Source organism: Limulus polyphemus, unplaced genomic scaffold (genome assembly GCF_000517525.1).
Source record: "Limulus polyphemus unplaced genomic scaffold, Limulus_polyphemus-2.1.2 Scaffold537, whole genome shotgun sequence".
Classification (NCBI taxonomy): Eukaryota; Metazoa; Arthropoda; class Merostomata; order Xiphosura; family Limulidae; genus Limulus; species Limulus polyphemus.
In genome coordinates this window covers 443,718-461,577 of record NW_013666147.1, presented here as the reverse complement: position 1 = coordinate 461,577, position 17,860 = coordinate 443,718, and the positions used below count along the sequence as shown (strand labels likewise).

The 17,860-nt window shown below is 32.8% G+C and overlaps 1 protein-coding gene across 1 annotated transcript in view; it reads left to right on the top strand.

Moving 5' to 3' along the window:
* The window catches only part of LOC106458954 (erbin-like), a 36,280-nt gene extending 34,882 nt beyond the window's left edge, over window positions 1-1,398 (top strand). Inside the window, exon 15 of the mRNA XM_022385324.1 lies at window positions 1,381-1,398. Coding sequence (XP_022241032.1) covers window positions 1,381-1,398 — 18 coding nt within the window. The remainder of the gene's footprint in view (window positions 1-1,380) is intronic.
* Window positions 1,399-17,860: the final 16,462 nt, after the last annotated feature.

Sequence of the window (17,860 nt, the reverse complement as noted above, 5' to 3'; positions counted from 1 at the left end):
TCTATAAGGATTCCAAGTAATTCATGCATCAAAAAACCACTGACCATTCAAAGAATTGGTTACGATATATTATATGCATATATATATACTAATAATATGCTAAAAGGTTGATAACATTTCTGGTATAAAAATTCAAACATTTCTAAAACAGCAACTTTCTCATCTACTACCTACTATCTGATCGTGTCAGTGGGGCTAATGCCTAGATGGCTCAGACTATCATTACACAATTTCTTGAGCTTGCTTGACTGGTTTGTGGGTATCCACTTTTGATATTCCAATAAAAATCCATATGTATACAGGTATAATATAAATGGTAGACATATGATGCATGTATTTAAATATATTTTCAACCCAGTGGATGGCCCTACATATCAATGGATAGACACGTAACAGTTTCTAAAGGTAAAGTATATACTTTATACAGGTATAATTATTAAAATGAAGTGGGTATCCTGCTACAAAAAGTAATGAAACAAGATTTAAAACCACAATCACAAATATGTGAAATTTAATCCCTACTTTGGCAGCTTTATACACTTATCGGTAGGCCAAAGTAATGATTAGATTTTATGAATTTGTGATTATGGTTTTAAGTCTTGTTTCTTTACTTTTTATAGCAGGATCCCTACTTCATTTTAATACTGTTGTCACATTTATAATGTGATAGTTTCGGCATGATGACCACAATGTCACTTTTGGCCAACATTTGAAAGAACAGTGTGGTCAACGAAGTTTTTTTATAGTATACTAGAAATAGAAGAAGGGGTTATTACGCAATAGAATATGTTTATATTTATAAATTTGTTTAAGTAACGTAGCTTTATAATACTTTTCTCGTTCATATGCTGTGTCAAATTAAAACATATTTGTGTTAAGAGAAAACAAGAATAGGAAACTATAATACAAGATTATTTTATCTATTCATAAGTGTTGATTAAGGTTCTCAAATTTTACATAAAAATACTTTATTTGTTTGTTGTTAAGCACAAAGCTACATAATGGGCTATCTATGTTGTACTCACTGTGGGTATCAAAATCCGGTTTTTTGCGTTATAAGCCTTCAGACTTACCGCTAAGCCTCTGGGGTGCTCATCCAGAAATAATACATAGAAACAATGAAAAAAAGTATTGGAAGATCCATTGCAATATTGGCGTAGCAGAAATCACTACCAATTTCAACTTTTCATAACTAGTATGGAATGTAGCTTTAGTCTGGTATATTGAAATAATATTTCAAAATGTTTGTTCAGGTGTTGTTTAAACATGTATTGAACTTTTAACTAAAGAAAGTCTATCTATTATAAATGAGCTCCCAACTTTAAATAATAACACAATTTTGTACAAATTGTTATGAAATGTTTTTTGTCTTGTTTTTAGTTTGAACATCTTATTTGAAATATTCGGTGACGTAGGTAATCCATGAATTATGGAATACCTGTCTTGGATCCTTCATCTGGCTCAAAATGCAATTATTCCTGTTCTTGTCCTGTGTGGACGTGTTTGGAAATCCTTCCACTGCATCGCGGCAGTCACAACAGAATCTAAGGCCAGCCAGTTTTATAAACACACGCACACACAATATTGTATATAGGAATTATTTATTTGTTCTCTTATGTTTATTCGATTTTGCTTTTTTTCTGTTTTTGTTCGATTTATTATTTACATAAAATTTAAGAGTTTCCTATTTGGACATTAGTATACCTGAATACTACAACACCACAAAGGACGAAAAGAAACGAATTGGAAAGTCTATTCGAATAACTCGGAGTTCTTCGTTATTTCTCACGCAGACATACGGCGTAAAGTTTCAAACTCACCACTAGGGGGCGCTAAAAGCAAGAAACCATTCAACACAGATGTTTGTGAACTTCACTAGTGAATTAAAATTACCTCTTTTCACGCGGATGTCCCGAATAAAAAAACAACAGAATGTATTGCATATAATAAGCATTATGAAACTGTAATCAGTTATGATTAATATATACTTTGAACAAAACGGTAAAGTGCTAATGATTAATTTATGAATTCAAGTTTTCCTACATTTGTTGAAGAAACAGTAAATAGTTGATAATATTTTATGCAAAATATATATATATACTACAGAGCGCGAGACACGAAATTCATAAATAACGATGATTTGGTATTTTTTATCAAATTATGTGAAAGTTAGATTACAAATTGTACCCATGGAATTAAAAATAAAATCATTTTAATATTAAATAAAAACTGGATAAACTAATTTATCATTTGTACCTGTTCATTGAAATGAAAAATTGATATATATACATATAGATATTTACATATGTTTTAATAGCAGATGGCCTTGTGTAAACATGCTGGAGATGACTTTAAGCAATTTGTCTCGGAAATAAAGGAGAAATTAAACATACAATTCTCTCTTTAGAAATGTAATCCTATGTGAATTTTAGATTGATATTACCCTATTTTCACGTACGATTATTATAACAAAAGTTGCGAAATCAACAACATTATTAATTTACTTGTTGACTTTCGCCCAAAGCTACTGAAAGGCTGTCTACGCCAGTCGTCCCTAATTTTGAAATGATAGACTAGAGATAAGGCAGGTAGTCAATACTAACCACCGCCAACTTTTGGATTATTCTCTACTAACGAAAATAGGATTGACCAACCCATTATAACCCTCCACGGCTGATAGGACGAGCTGTTCGGCGATAGGTTTCAATCCCGCGACCCGCAGATTAGAAGTCGAGTGCTCGAATCACCATGCCAGTATTAATATCAGTATCAGCAGTAGTTATAATATAAATAGAACAACAAATCGAAAGTTATACCATAAACGGTATTAGCAAGTAGAGTTTTGGCTTTAGTGGACCACTCCTGTCTGTTCTAGAATGGGTCGACGTTTCAGCTTTTATACTGAGGCCTTCTTCATTAAAATCCAAAACTCTACTGGGTATACACCGCTTAAAATACCGTTGGAACAATAAATGTAGAAGTAGTAGGGACAGTAAGAATAATTTAGTTACAAGCAGTAGCAGTATAAACAGAGATTGCAACTATAACACTTGTGTTGGCAGTTAGATACGTGGTAGCAGTTCGAGCTGTGGTAATAGTGTTGTATGCATCCCTGGTACTACAGAGTCCTCTGATACGTCCGTTTAGTCTGCTGTTTGTATATGGTGTCTTTTTGGTAAACAAAGACATCGGAGCTCTACAATTCATAGAAAGAGTGTGCAGCAAACGTATGTAACTTTTGGCCAAACAACACACGAACAAATGAAAATTTGAGGTAGATTGATAAACGTTTCTCGCGATTTTAGGCCATTACAGTTTGGTATTTTCCATTTGGTTCTGCGAGTCGGAAAGGACATTATGATCGATCTTGATGTCACTCTTTGAGATTAGTTTTGGCGAAAGGTACGATAAAAAAATTATTGTTTATCTCTCAGTCTATATACTGACAAATAAATGGTAGGAGATCATAAAACGATTATTTTAAGACTGATAAATCAGCAAAGCCATATATTCGAAGGAACGGCACTGACCACTCTAGATGATACGTTAGCCAACAGACGGAATTATGAAATAAAAGTTTAGAATGTCCATCTCAAAATTGTATTTTTGTTTCTTTAAATTATATTCCTTGAAAATATTTATGAGACGAATTTGTATGTTATAAGGTAATACTGAAAACAGAGTTTTTAATGTTGCTGGAAATATTGTAGCTTACGTGACTATCGAAATTAATGTTTGTACTTAATTTGAAGATTTTAGAAACGGGTTATCAGTTGACAGTATGGTTTTTGACCACAAAGACAACATGCATAAAAAAGCTAGAGATTAAAATAGTTTACTCTTCATCATTTCGTACTCTCTGCGTTTTTTTCTACATCAAGAGATCACAAGGAGAACCGAGTAATATATTTTACATATATATTCATATTGAAGTTTGACTAAATGAAGTATTCTCGAATTTTGTAAGTCTTTTTTATAACCATTTTTTTTGTCATCACGTAAAAGAATTATACTGTTTTAATTCTCTGATCATAAATTTAGTTTGTTGTTTGAAACACAGCTATACAATGAGCTAAGTATCCCAGGCCCCCGCAGGGACCGTAGTTTAGCATTATAAACCCTTAAGTTTACCGCTTAGCCACTGAGATCGTGTAAAAAATAATATAAAAACGGAGACTTTTCTATAAAGGATTATTTATTCTCTAACAAAAAAACTCTGTAAAACACTGCGAGTTTTTAAATTCTACTATAACTGTAAATATAAAAGCATTCTTTAAAGCTGCAAGTCATAGTTGAAATAATTTTACAAATTTATCTCTTACCAGTAGAGAGATCCTGCCATTGATAAACAAGTTATTAAAATGACAGCTATTAATCTTTAAAAAAGTGCTTAATACGTGTCTACTCACCAAATCCTTGCTGAATAGGAAGCGATTAGATGGTCTACTAATATAACGTGAAGGTTATTATGAGTTATATATATAGAACGCATCTAAGAAAGAGGAGAAACCTGAGCTCTCTTTCTTTCTGTCTTTAACAATGTCTGCTTAAACGTAGAATACAAAACAGAAGTTATGACGTTGATGGATTTCCTTTGATCCAGTTTCTCCTCACGAAATCATATTTGCCTACATTTAAAACATTATGATGATAAATCAAGACACAGATACATATTTGTCATTATATATGCGTAGAATACAGATGGCTGAGCCTATTGCCATTGAAATAAACTTAATACATATATAAACAGAAAGGTACTTTTTAGGATATTTCATGAATACGGACACTTCCTATAAAGAAGAGTGTATGATATTCTGCTAACATGAACATTTACTGCTACGAAGTAGGAAGAATATCTTATAAGTATGGATATTGACAAAATACGTACGATATCTTACAGATATGAACATTTACTTTGGTGAACAACGCAACAAATCTTATTGGTATAGATATTAGCTCTGGCGAAAACTTGCAATAGAAAGGCTATTAGCTCTGAAGATCTATTTCAGGGTATGCCTTTTCTTTGAAAATTTAACGTGGCAAAATACTCTTTGGAATTTATCACTATTATGAATAACTACCGGGTGGATGTATATATTTTCAACTAACTATAAATGAGTAACATGTTGGCAAGAGATAAAATTCACGAGAAGCAGAAAGCTCTGAGAGACAGTCAATGTCCACACAAACTACCAGACGTATGTTGGACACTTTCGCCAAAAGTCTGAAAAAGTATATCAGCAGTGCGAGCGCACTTTAGAGAATGCAAAATTTTTTCTTAAATTTTTACATATTTTGAGGCTACAAAGTTCCAGCTGTACAGGAACTACCGAAACAAGGCTATAAACGCTATGTTCACATTTAGATAGAACTTATACTTGCGGAAAACAATGCAATCTTTCCTGGACATCATGCCTGGGCGAGAAAATTGGCACAATTCTTACTTATTGGGATTAGTAAACCTTGATTTCAAGTTAATATATAGATGGGGATAAACCAAAGACGAACAAGGGTTCATTTCTTTTGGGATACTGCAGTAGTAGAGACAATCAATGGTAACAAAAACTGCTACACTATTTATTCAAGGTACTCTCTTCCTCATACACCCAGGGTGCGAATATCTACTCTCTAGCCACTATTCAGTATACATCGGGGTATGAGTATCTAATTTATACCCACTCTTCATCATACAACAGTGTGAATATTTACTCTAATCACCTTTTAGTATACGTCTAACTACTTTTAGCACTTATCAGGGTGTGAATATGTACTTTTACAAACTGCTTTTTGGAAAATAATAATGAGTAAATGTCTAATATGAAAAAATATTCTTCAGGACGTGTTAAAGAAACTGACTATATTTTGAATAAATATGCATCAAGTACGATTATCTGCTCTGACTATGTACATTTTAAGAAGTGTGAAGGTGTGAATATTTACACTGTATTAATACAGTTCATAGCGTATCTCGTTGATGAAACTGATTTTGACTAAGTACTCTCAGGCTGCGTAAGGGTGTGAATATATGTTCTAAGTACTTTACATGTGCTCCAACCTATCAATATCTAGAATGCCGTGTCTAGTTAGGAATACCACTCCCACAAAGTGGTATAATTACTTTGAATATTTCAGAATACTTCAAGCTGTGAGAATAAACTTTAAGTACTCTTCAGGAGGATGCTTAGAGTATGACTTCTGAACAAGTATTCTTAAGGATACTTCAAGGTGTGAGAATAAACTCTAACTAAGTAATTTTCAGAAGGATTCTGAGTATACATTCTAACTAAGTACTCTTAAGGATGCTTCCAGCGTGAATATGAATTTTGAACAAGAAATCTTAAGGATACTTTAAGGGGTAAGTATAAATTATGGCACGATGCTTCAAGGTGAAAAAATTTACTTTGTAAAACTATCTTTCAGTTGGTAATATGTACCCTTAACTAGTTATTCTTCTACTCTGACCATTCTTAAAAACAGTTATTGTAAAGTTTATTATTATCAAACTTAGCAAATACACATTCTTCTTCGATATCCTGAAAACATGAAAATTTTCAGGTGTAAAAATGTGGCACACATTTATAGATTTCAGTGCATTTGAGGGTAATGTTCTGAGACTTTTTTTTTTTACGCTAGGCATAACCTTAATCAATTGAAACCTGTTTCTTCCACAGCTCAGCTATAGTTATGGCTTAAATGGTCAATGTTTAATAATACTTTTGTTAATTGTTTTGTGTGAAACTGTATTTTTGATAAAGTTATAAATGTGACTAGTGAATAATGATCGCAAACTTTTTTTATTTATTATTTCCAAGTTAATAGCGGATATATATCGACAATGTAAGGGAAAAGAAGCCGAACCAAAAATAAATATAATACTATAATTTAAACTGGGACTAAATTAGACAGTGACGGGAATTCTGGAGTACATGTATTGTGTGTGAAAACCGTTTGAAATAAATAACAAGAACATTTCCTATCATACAATTTTAAACAGTTGTTATGTATTGGTTAATATAATGTTCTATCTATTAATAAACGTTGCTGGTTACAAATCAGTTTTTTTTGAAACACAAATTACATAATGAGTTATTTACCCTGTGTTCTCGCGGGATTCGAACCCTGAACGTTAGCTTTGTAAGTCTTCTCTCTCTCTTACGGCTAGGCCATCGTGGATTCCAGGTTAAAAAAAAGAAAGAAAACATGGATAATAAAGAATTTATCAAAATATTAGATATAACCCTTTAACTGCATTTGAATAGACAAATGTAAAACAATGATATAACCCTTTAACTGCATTTGAATAGACAAATGTAAAACAATGATATAACCCTTTAACTGCATTTGAATAGACAAATGTAAAACAATGATATAACCCTTTAACTGCATTTGAATAGACAAATGTAAAACAATGATATAACCCTTTAACTGCATTTAAATAGACAAATGTAAAACAATGATATAACCCTTTAACTGCATTTAAATATACAAATGTAAAACAATAATATAACCCTTTAACTGTATTTAAATAGACAAATGTAAAACAATGATATAACCCTTTAACTGCATTTGAATAGACAAATGTAAAACAATGATATAACCCTTAAACTGCATTTAAATAGACAAATGTAAAACAATGATATAACCCTTTAACTGTATTTAAATATACAAATGTAAAACAATAATATAACCCTTTAACTCCATTTAATCGTACACAAGGGACTATTTGTGTTTACCCACCACGAGCATCGAAACCGTTATACGCCTTCAGATTTACCGCTCTGCAATACGTCTGAAGATTTATGTCGCTAAAAACCGGGTTTCGATACCAGTGGTGAGCACAGCACAGACAGTCCATTGTTTAGCTGTTTGCTTAACTACAAACAAACAAGTACATATTATCGTTGAGCCTCTGAGGCACTCGTCAGGTGAAATCCAAAATGTTAACAGGCTGTTACATTTCGCAGTTAACCCTCGTCAGATTGCGAAGCTTTTTATTTAATGCCAAAGAAGTCTAAGAAATTACTACTCATTCTTATGCTATTAAATGTTACTAGTGTATAGCTTGCACTTAGTCGAACAACGTTTATTCTGCGGAACAGTATTCACTTTCTTTACAGCAAACTTAAAATAGAATTAATGATTTTATTAACGAATTTATGTATTGTTTGATTGACCCATTTGTTTGTTGAGCTTATGTTTCAAAGCATATTATTTTACGCAAAAATAAATAAAATAAGATTGTTTTATTATTAAGCACAAACCTCTGAATTTATAGATCTATGGAGATCATTCTTACCACTCAAATCCTGTGTTTATTAAACTGTGTTAGGGACTTTGTAATTTTATACCTATGTAATGTCTGATCGGCTCATAAAATGTAGCCCCCCAGTGGCACAGCGGAATGTCTGCAGACCTACAACGCTAGAATCCGGGTTTTGATACCCATGATGGGCAGAGCACAGATAGCCCATTCTGATGCTTTGTGCTTAACTTGAAACAAACAAGCTTGTTTTTGTTTGTAATAATGATAACCATCGTTTGTTTTTCCTTGTAGTGATGACAAACTTCTTTTTTTTTTATAATGATGTGTTTTTAGGATTTCAATGTGTAACTTTAAAACAGTAAACAAAAAAAACATAAAATGTACCACAAGCACGTGTTGTCATAGTACATTTTCAGAAGTACATGTACAAATGCAACTCCAGAAAAAGATAACAGCCTCGACGTTACACAAACATAACATTCATACTTTCCCTGCACTAAAAACAAGTGAACATTTCGCTCTAAGATGAATAAATTCTGCCAGCTAGTAATAAACAGTCAAACATTATTAATTCTTTATTTAATTAATCTTTAACCACGAATTCACTGCGTAATAAAATATTTAAATAAAGAGAAAACGATAAAGATGTGAGATTCGCGAGTAGATTAGAAATCACAATTATAATATGCTTGCATTCCAAGCGGTGACTGTACCAGAAACACAAACAAGACTGATGCTTGGTCTGCTTTCCACGAGGCGGATCGGTATTTTTTACTTAGTTCTAACGACGCTACGCTGTTACCATAGGTAATTATAAAAAAAAAACGTTAAGAAATTATTATTAATAACTTCTGATGAGAAATAAGCTAACGACTGAAAAGTAACTTGCACATTAATGAAGGTAATTTTACATAACAAATAACAAGAATCATAAATCAATACTCAAGAAAACTAAAACCTGTAATGATTAAATTGTATTGATTCGTCAGTTGGATATCATAGCTGTTAATGATATTTTGTCTGTTATGATATAGATCGCTTTACAAGAGTAAAATTAAAACTAACGCTTTGGAATTGGACTGAAACGTTAATGTGTTATATTAACTACACTGTTCTAATGTTTAGAACGTATTTACTGATAAATTACAGAGCGTTCCCTAAGTGCCAACTTAAAAATTTTCGTTACTATCAATTAATGCATCTACAGGGCGTCATTACCGCTATCTTCATTATATAATTTGGATTTTCAAACAAATACTATTTTAATCTGATACCTGTTCCAAATTTTTCTTTGTTCTTGTATTTGTTTTTACTTTATAAACAGAACTTTAAAACAGAATTCATTTTATTTCTATGTGAATGCATAAAATTATACTAACTGAACAAATCTTTTAGTAAACACACGGTTTTTTAGAAACTGATATAGGGTTGACAAGCACGTGCGTTTTTATTTATCATATTTTAAATTGGGATGTTGATTCATGGTAAGGTCCATGAGGTAGCTACAAATTTTCCTTTTCATTAATTGCAGATATACATATACCATATAATGATCGTCCTTGTTAAACTTTCTAACAGATCATTTTGAAGTACAAGTTTAAATTATCTGTAATAATATCAAAAAAGTTATATAAAAGAGCTTTAAATCACGTATCCAATCTTTATGCATGACTTAAGAAAAACTATTTTTAGATTTTACCCAAGACTATTGTTAAGGGTTACACAAAAAACTTGAATTGACTTATGTGAGTCCATTAGTAACTCTTGTTAGAAAAAATATTTGATATTTATGTCAATTAAAAATAACCCTTGAAAGTAAGAATGTTGTTTCCAATATTTAAATTTTCATAAATGGTCAATCTATTGTGTAATAAATAATAATTTAGTTATATTGATGAAGATAATGAAATAAACTGAAATACATGAAAGCATAAATATGCTGTTAGTTACGTTTCTTTAAATGAGCTTGTAGGCAGATCCAGTGGTTTAACTGTATCATTTGTTTCATCTAAAAATGCAGATTTCAAAACGTCCGTTGGTTCTACTACTACATCCACCGACTTGAAACATTTCATTTCCACATTTCGCTAATGTTGAGCTATTTCAAGTTTTCACTTACATTTCTTTTGTAAGTCTTCTCCATTATTATCAAATGCTTGTTAGTGTACTTTCTCTATTTTCATATTTAAAGAAAAAGGTTTTATTAAGCAGCCCTAGCATTAGCTTTGTAGGCCAACGACATTTCAAAGTACTCTGCCCCCTTGCTCCCTCCTCAAAACACACATGCACTAACGCTGACCTTCTTATCAAGGCTTCTTTCCTATCGTCAAACTGCATAGTCTTCAGCACTCATTGTGACACATTGTTTTCAGGTGTGGCATTATTTTTTCCTTCTTGATAAGATAAAATAGAAAGTGAAATAAAAATGCTACACTAAAGGTTATTTCATATTATACACATTATATGTTTCTGAATACTATATGCTATAAATCACATACACACTGTTGTGATTGTAATGCTAGGATAATGTAGAAATGGCTAAATCTATTTCCATTAAATTTTCTTTTTTATTCAGGATTTATGAAACTCAAGAATGAAAATTGTAACATGTATTTTAAAAGCATTGTTTTTTTTTTCTGCTTACTGTCCATCAGTTTTGACACTGTTAACATATCATAGGAATCTGACTGTTACAGTGATAAAATAATTCTAAAAGTAAAAATTGTTTTTAGGAGTAATGTTACTGCATTTGTTACGAAACAACATTAAATGTTTCCAAATGTATAGGAAAGAAAATCATCACTCCATTTTACAACTGTATCACAGCTTGTGGAATACACTGTTACTCTAAAGTTATTAGCTGATGTTAAAAAACTTTCCAGAAAAGGCTTATGTAGGTCTCTTACAGGAGATACAAATAACCGTGAAGGAAAAAAGCTACATTAACAGTTTGGTTTGTCATCTTACTGGAAATATAAACATCGTAAGAACTCAAGTTACTTTTCCAGGGTAAAACTCATGTTTTGGAGTTTTTTTTTAATTTTATTTTTTGTTTGTTTGGAGATATTTCTTTAAAATGATTGTGTTTATATTTAAATCGTAGAGTCTAACACCTACGTACTGTGTCAAGAAATCAATATATCATCAGGATAATGAAGCAGATAATGATCTTATAACTTAACAGAGTCAACTGAAAAAAAAGTAACATTTTTCTACAAATCTTTAGTGAGTTATTTTGGGTATATTACACCTTTCTGTGCAATTGCAGGTGTAACAAACTATTCACAGTCAGCACAGTTAGAGTCGCTAAAAAGGATTTTGTTCAACAAGTGTTACATGATTATTAAAAGACTGTTGTGATCGTTCTTCAACATTCTTAATAAGTTCGTTTGTTTGTTTGTCAATTTTCGTGCAAAGCTACTGGAGAGCTCTCTGCGCTAGCCGCCCAAAATTTTGAAGTGATACCCTAAGGATGGCAGCTAGTCAACACCACCCATCGTCAACTCTTAGGCTACTCTTTACCAACGAATAGTTGGACTGACCTTCACATTATATCGCCCCCACGGCTGAAAGGGTGAGCATGTTCGGTGACACGATTCGAACCCGAGACTTACAGATTGCGAGTCAAGGTCATGTCAAGCCCTTTATAATACAGAGTTGCTGCGTATTAGTTATTGCAATAAAACAAAAACGGCAAGGTCTCAGCGTATTAAAAGACTTAAAGAAAACCGCCAACACAGTGGTTACCATGATTATTTGTCACGATTATGGATACTGATCCAAAAAATGGAAAATATGTTTTCCATTTCTAATATAACTTCCTTCACTCTAATTTTAAGTCTTTCTCTAAAAGGTTTGTAATAGCATCCAATCCATGTTTCTTTAAGATGGACATTTTGACGCTTAGAACGATAATGTGGATTCGAGTTTCCTAGAATAAAATCAAATGCTGATATCTTGTTCTTTTTTACCTTATAACCAAACAATCTCAAAGTTACCATAATACAGTTCAATTGGAAGTACTTTTTTATGTTTTGAAAGACCTGGTTTAGCTAAAATGCATTTCCATCACAGACATCCCTCGATTTATCATCAGCTGAAAATTTACCATTTCAAACTCCTGCTAAAGTATCTCCTCGGCACAAAATGTTAGAAATATTTTTCTGTTTTTGAGAATTTATTGTACATACTCTAGGAATTTAGGCATTTGGAGAATAAAGGTAGAAAAATAAAACGACATTTACTCTCCCGCTAATGATAAAAAAAATTATTTTCATTTCAGCCATTGTGGCTTCATCAAGGCGGGCCAAACGTTGGCTGAAACAAAAATTCTTTTCTATCATTATCTCGAGAGTAAAGGTCACATTTTTCTAAAGTTATTGTCAAAAAAGATTAGCAAGTATTTCCAGTATAGGAATGTATTAGTAACAGTATTTTTCTTTAAGGACTAAGTTATATTCCACAAACAAAATGACTGGAATGCAATCACACAAGTACTTTTTTGTTTTTCGCAGTCGAAAGTTTCTCACAAGAAGATAAAGTCCTGCGTCTAAATGATTTTGTGATTGTGCATTATTTCTCATACTTAAACCATTGTCAAACATAAAAACAGCTAGTTTCTTTTGAACCTCAAGCATAACTTTCTGATGAAAGATCGTGCATTTCTCGCACAAACAAAGCACCCACTTCAGAAGGAATATTATACATTTCTTTTAGTTTCAATACAATGATCGCCAATTTTGTCTCAAAATCAATGTCTTCTGGTGTACAGCTACGTGAATTATATATTTCAACAGTGGCATTATCAGAATTAAGCAATTATATACATATTCATTTCACATCACTACCTTGAGTTGAGAACTGTTGTTATTCTTTGTGGTAGTCTTACACTCACCACTTAGAATCAAATCTTCGAACTGACTTGGACTGACATTCAAAGCACCTTCCGAAGGTCCAGTACGCCATCTTATTAGAGGTTGCTTTCATCTCATATGTATCAGAAAGACAGATACTTTTTTATATTTACAACTGATCTAACTGTAAAACGATTTTCATGTTCATGGCAATATGACCACTTTAAGAAATACTGATACTGATGTCAAATTAACTTTGAATACACTATACTTGAAAGAAGAGGAGGTGACGTAATTTAAAAGTTAACTTTACTTTGAATACTTCAAAATACTGGAACAAAATAAAAGTTTTCTTATAATTATCTGGAGTATAAAGGTCGTTTTTTTGTAACTGTACTGCTAAACGTAAGTCGCCTTCACTGTCTAAGCAAGCTAGTTATGAAATTTGTGCCAAAAAGTTTGAAACAACTATCAACATAAGTTTTTATTCATCATTCCTCTTAATCTATTTACTGCGAATTCAAAATCAGAGGTGTTTAAAAATATTTCAGATCTATCTTTTGTTTTCTACAAGTTACTGTCAAAGAGGCCTTTCGTTTAGTACCAGAACTCTTCAGTTGAACTGGCCGATGTGAGGCAAAATAGTCTCTAATACGCTATTTATCACACAGTATAATATTTTAAAAGTTACGGTTTAAACTCTTAAGGCTGGCAAATCATTAGAAAGCAGTAGAACTAAAATCTGTGATAAACGTCACGTTAACTCTAGATGCTTATGTTTTCCACATTCTTCTTAACTGGCCCATCACGGATTCAAAATCACAGACGAGTAAAAATAGTATTTAATATTTCATTCAATATCAAAACACAGTAGTTCGCCTGAACGATGAAAGGCGAATAATTTTCAGAAACGCTATGTTCGTTATCTTTACAGCAAAGCTATTAACGTTAACTGTTGTCGTCCCTAATTTGGAACTGTGGACCAGAGAGTGGAAAGTAACTGACCAACAGCACCCACTGCCACTCTAACCTTTTTATCCATAACGGGTAATGGAACTGGCCGTCACATTATGATCCTACGACTAAAAAAGCGAACATGTTTGGTGCCTTTTGACACGTTAAAATTATTCTTCATCAGGTCTGAGTACACTGTCTTATTGTGGGAACTGATGAGCCTTAGTGTGTGAAAACATCGCCCATTCTTGCCCTTTTCAACAGCAAGCTGTTCATATAAAAATTGTGAACGAATTATTACTTACTAGTCCTTTCTCTTAAACAACATCAAATATAATTTAACTACTACTATATATGTATATATATATCAATATTTTACGCCTTTCTTTTCTTAGTGAATTGTCCCCTCGGTTGGTCAGCGGTAATTTCATAGATTTACACCACTAAAATTTGGGGCTCGATTCCCTACGGTGGACAGAGCGCAGATAGTTCATTTGTTTAACTTTGTGCTAGAAAACTAACAAAACAAGACAAACTCTACGTGAATTATGGAATAACACATTATCCGGGTTTCTAGAAATAAAAATACTGTTGAAAAGTAATTATTCCCAACTAAAATTGGCTGTTTACTAGATATAAGCTGCTTAATTCAGATACATATTATGAATGTGACTAAAACATAAAATACGTCCTTTTAAATAAAAGCAGATTTGGTCCTTAAGTGGGTAAAACATACCACACATAGGTCACATGACACGTGTTGGTTAGTTAGTTCATTTGTTTGTTGTGAATTTTGCGCAAAGCTTCACAAGGGCTATCTGCGCTAGCCGTCCCTAATTTAGCAGTGAAAAACTAGAGGGAAGGCAGCTAGTCATCACCATCCACCGCCAACTCTTGGGCTACTCTTTTACCAACGCCCCCACGACTGAAAGGGCAAGCATGTTTGGTGAGACGGGGATTCGAACCGCGACTCTCAGATTGCGAGGCGAGCGCCCTAACCACCTGGCCATGCCAGGCTCGACATATGTTGGACTTTCAGTGTATCATGCACAAGGTAATACACACACCCACACACATATATATAGTCAAATTATGTTATTTACATCAAAGTATAAAGTATGCGCAAATTCAGCACGATGTAACAACGATGAAAAAATATCTTTACAATGAAATTCAAGATAAATTCCAATTTGATTCTCACAGCAAAATCCAAAATTATAATGTTTAGCAAAAATAAATCGAGATTAAAATAAAAATTTCTAAACAAATCAATCCACTATCGCGCCAGAAACAAATTCACAAAACACGATAATTAAAAATTATACCATTTGTTAGTAAAGTTCAAAACGTATATATATATATTAAAATGTTTGTTTCAATGGATCCGAGAAACGTTGTGAATAACTCGTTTATCAGACACATCCAAAAACGCAGATGAAAAACAATAAGGAAAATCAAATAAGAGCTAAGTTTTGGGTGCTATAAACCATAACGTCCCAAAACCTTTTACCATCTCACTGGCCGCAGCCGGTTGTGGGTATTATGATAACCCTTAAAAACCATTTAAATTATGTTAAAGTTGCATTGTAGTAGAAATATTTGTAATGAAAAACACCTGTAGTTTCTACATTTGTAAAACACCCAACTTTCACCCATAGAATATTATTACAAGGCGAAGATAAAATAATGGATTGACTTGACTTGTCAAATTTACTTTTGCTGAATATTCTAATTTTTAATTTTATATTGAGAGTCAGTTTGAGAATTTAACTTTAATTTCACATGTAAAAATTTCGTTTTGTTTTCTATATACGCTTCGAAAGAGCTATATATAATTAACATATTATATTTTATACTTGTATGTGCAAATTATACATATATAACTCCTGTTAATCAACTTCATTACACTTACACACAGTACTGTAAATCATATTAATTGCACTTTATAACCATCAACGTAAAATACTCGTCGCTCTGCTGAGAGGTTGAAAGGCTCACTTGGGATTCACAGAGGTCTCAGTGTACCAATCAAGCTCCTACATTACCTCCCCTTGGTACCTCATGGGTAAGGGGCAGTAAGGGAAACCGCACCCAAGAAACAACCAAATTAAGACAACCGTCTGTAGTGTCGGAGCACGTGTGCCAAGTTTGGTTAGGATTATGAATACAGTTTCAAACAAGATGCCACCAAGATCCTGAGGTTGCCAGGAACACAAACTGGGATGATAGATTTGCGTTCAATTACTTTGAAAATCCGCTTTGCACAGCCTCATCATGTCTGGGTGACATTGCAGTGGAGAACCGTAACTAATTATCAAGTATTTATAGCTGCCTTGTTGAACAGGCTTAGAGTGCCTCATCAGAAAGAACTATTCAAAACAAAGTTACAGGACAGAGTAGAGAGAAAAGAAAAGAGACCTAAACTGAACTTGTAGAAGATTTATTACCCAGATGCTATCACATGTATATTTATATACGACCTGTGAACGTAAAGCCACCTACATAGGCAAGACTTCTCGCCATTTACAAATACGCGTCTTGGAACAGATGGGAGTTTCTGACAGAACTGGACTTAAACTTCAAACTCCACTTAACTTTCCTGTATATTCTCACAACGAAAAGTAATCGTACCCCACTTCCTTAGAAGATTTTTCAATTGTAACTTTAATGATCACGAACTGTTGATAAAAGAAAGTCTACATATTATGAACGAAAATTCAAGTCTCAAAAGAAATTGAAACTCTTTCCCCCTTGCTTTATTCAAATAGATCTTTTTCTTTTTTCAACTGAATGTTTTATAATTTCCTAACACTATTCATTGTATTTTTATATTAGTAATTATACTGAAGATCGTTCAATTTGTTATTCTCATAGATTTTCTGAAAATGGAATATGTATAATTCTGAAACGTTCATTAAAGATATTTACAATTGAAACCAGGAATTCGATGACTTTATGAGGCGAAGTTCAGCTGAAAATACTCCTATCCCAAATAAGAAAATTTCGTTATTTTAAGGAAAGTCGTCCACAAGTCCATGGGATTATTGATGGAAAACCGTGTAGTTTGGTGATTGATATTGGTTTTACAGCTACGATTCTTCTTTCTGAGTTGTTCATGAAAGATGGAGACTTCACTCTATAGATGAAGAAAGAAGAGAGAGTGATGTGAACATAAAGTTCCAGCAAAAAAGACTTTAGAAGTTACTCTTACTGTAGAAAGCTTCTCTGTGTCTCACAATGTGTAAGTAATAGACATCGAGAATAAGTGCATTTTGGAAAATGTCTTCATGTGAAGATAGGGATGCGAGTTTAGGATAACTTAAAATAGCTTTCCAGCCTATGAACAGTAAATCCACATGTACTAAATGGTAATTACTACACTGAAAGTTGAACTTCCATCGGAAACAAGGATGGTGGTCATGGCACCACCAAGAAATGAAATACTCATACCAGTAGTAATTAACAATAATTCATCATCTAGTGACTGGGGCATAGTGAAACCAAATACTCTAGCATGTTCTGAGGAATGGGGGGTTGAAAAATCTTTCCTGGGTGTGAAGAATAAACATGTCATGTATGACTTTACCCAAGAAAGACTTAAATTGTCTTGTAATGAAGCGAAAGATATTTGTGCCATACGTGCTCATAAAACTGGATTCTGTGAGATAATATGGCTGAATAGTTCTCTTCACAGAGAGGACACACTCCAAAATTTAAGTAGGTGTTCAGAGGAAGTCCAAACCAAAGGTCGTCTACCATGATCGTCTTTGGGAGTACTTTTATTTTGATA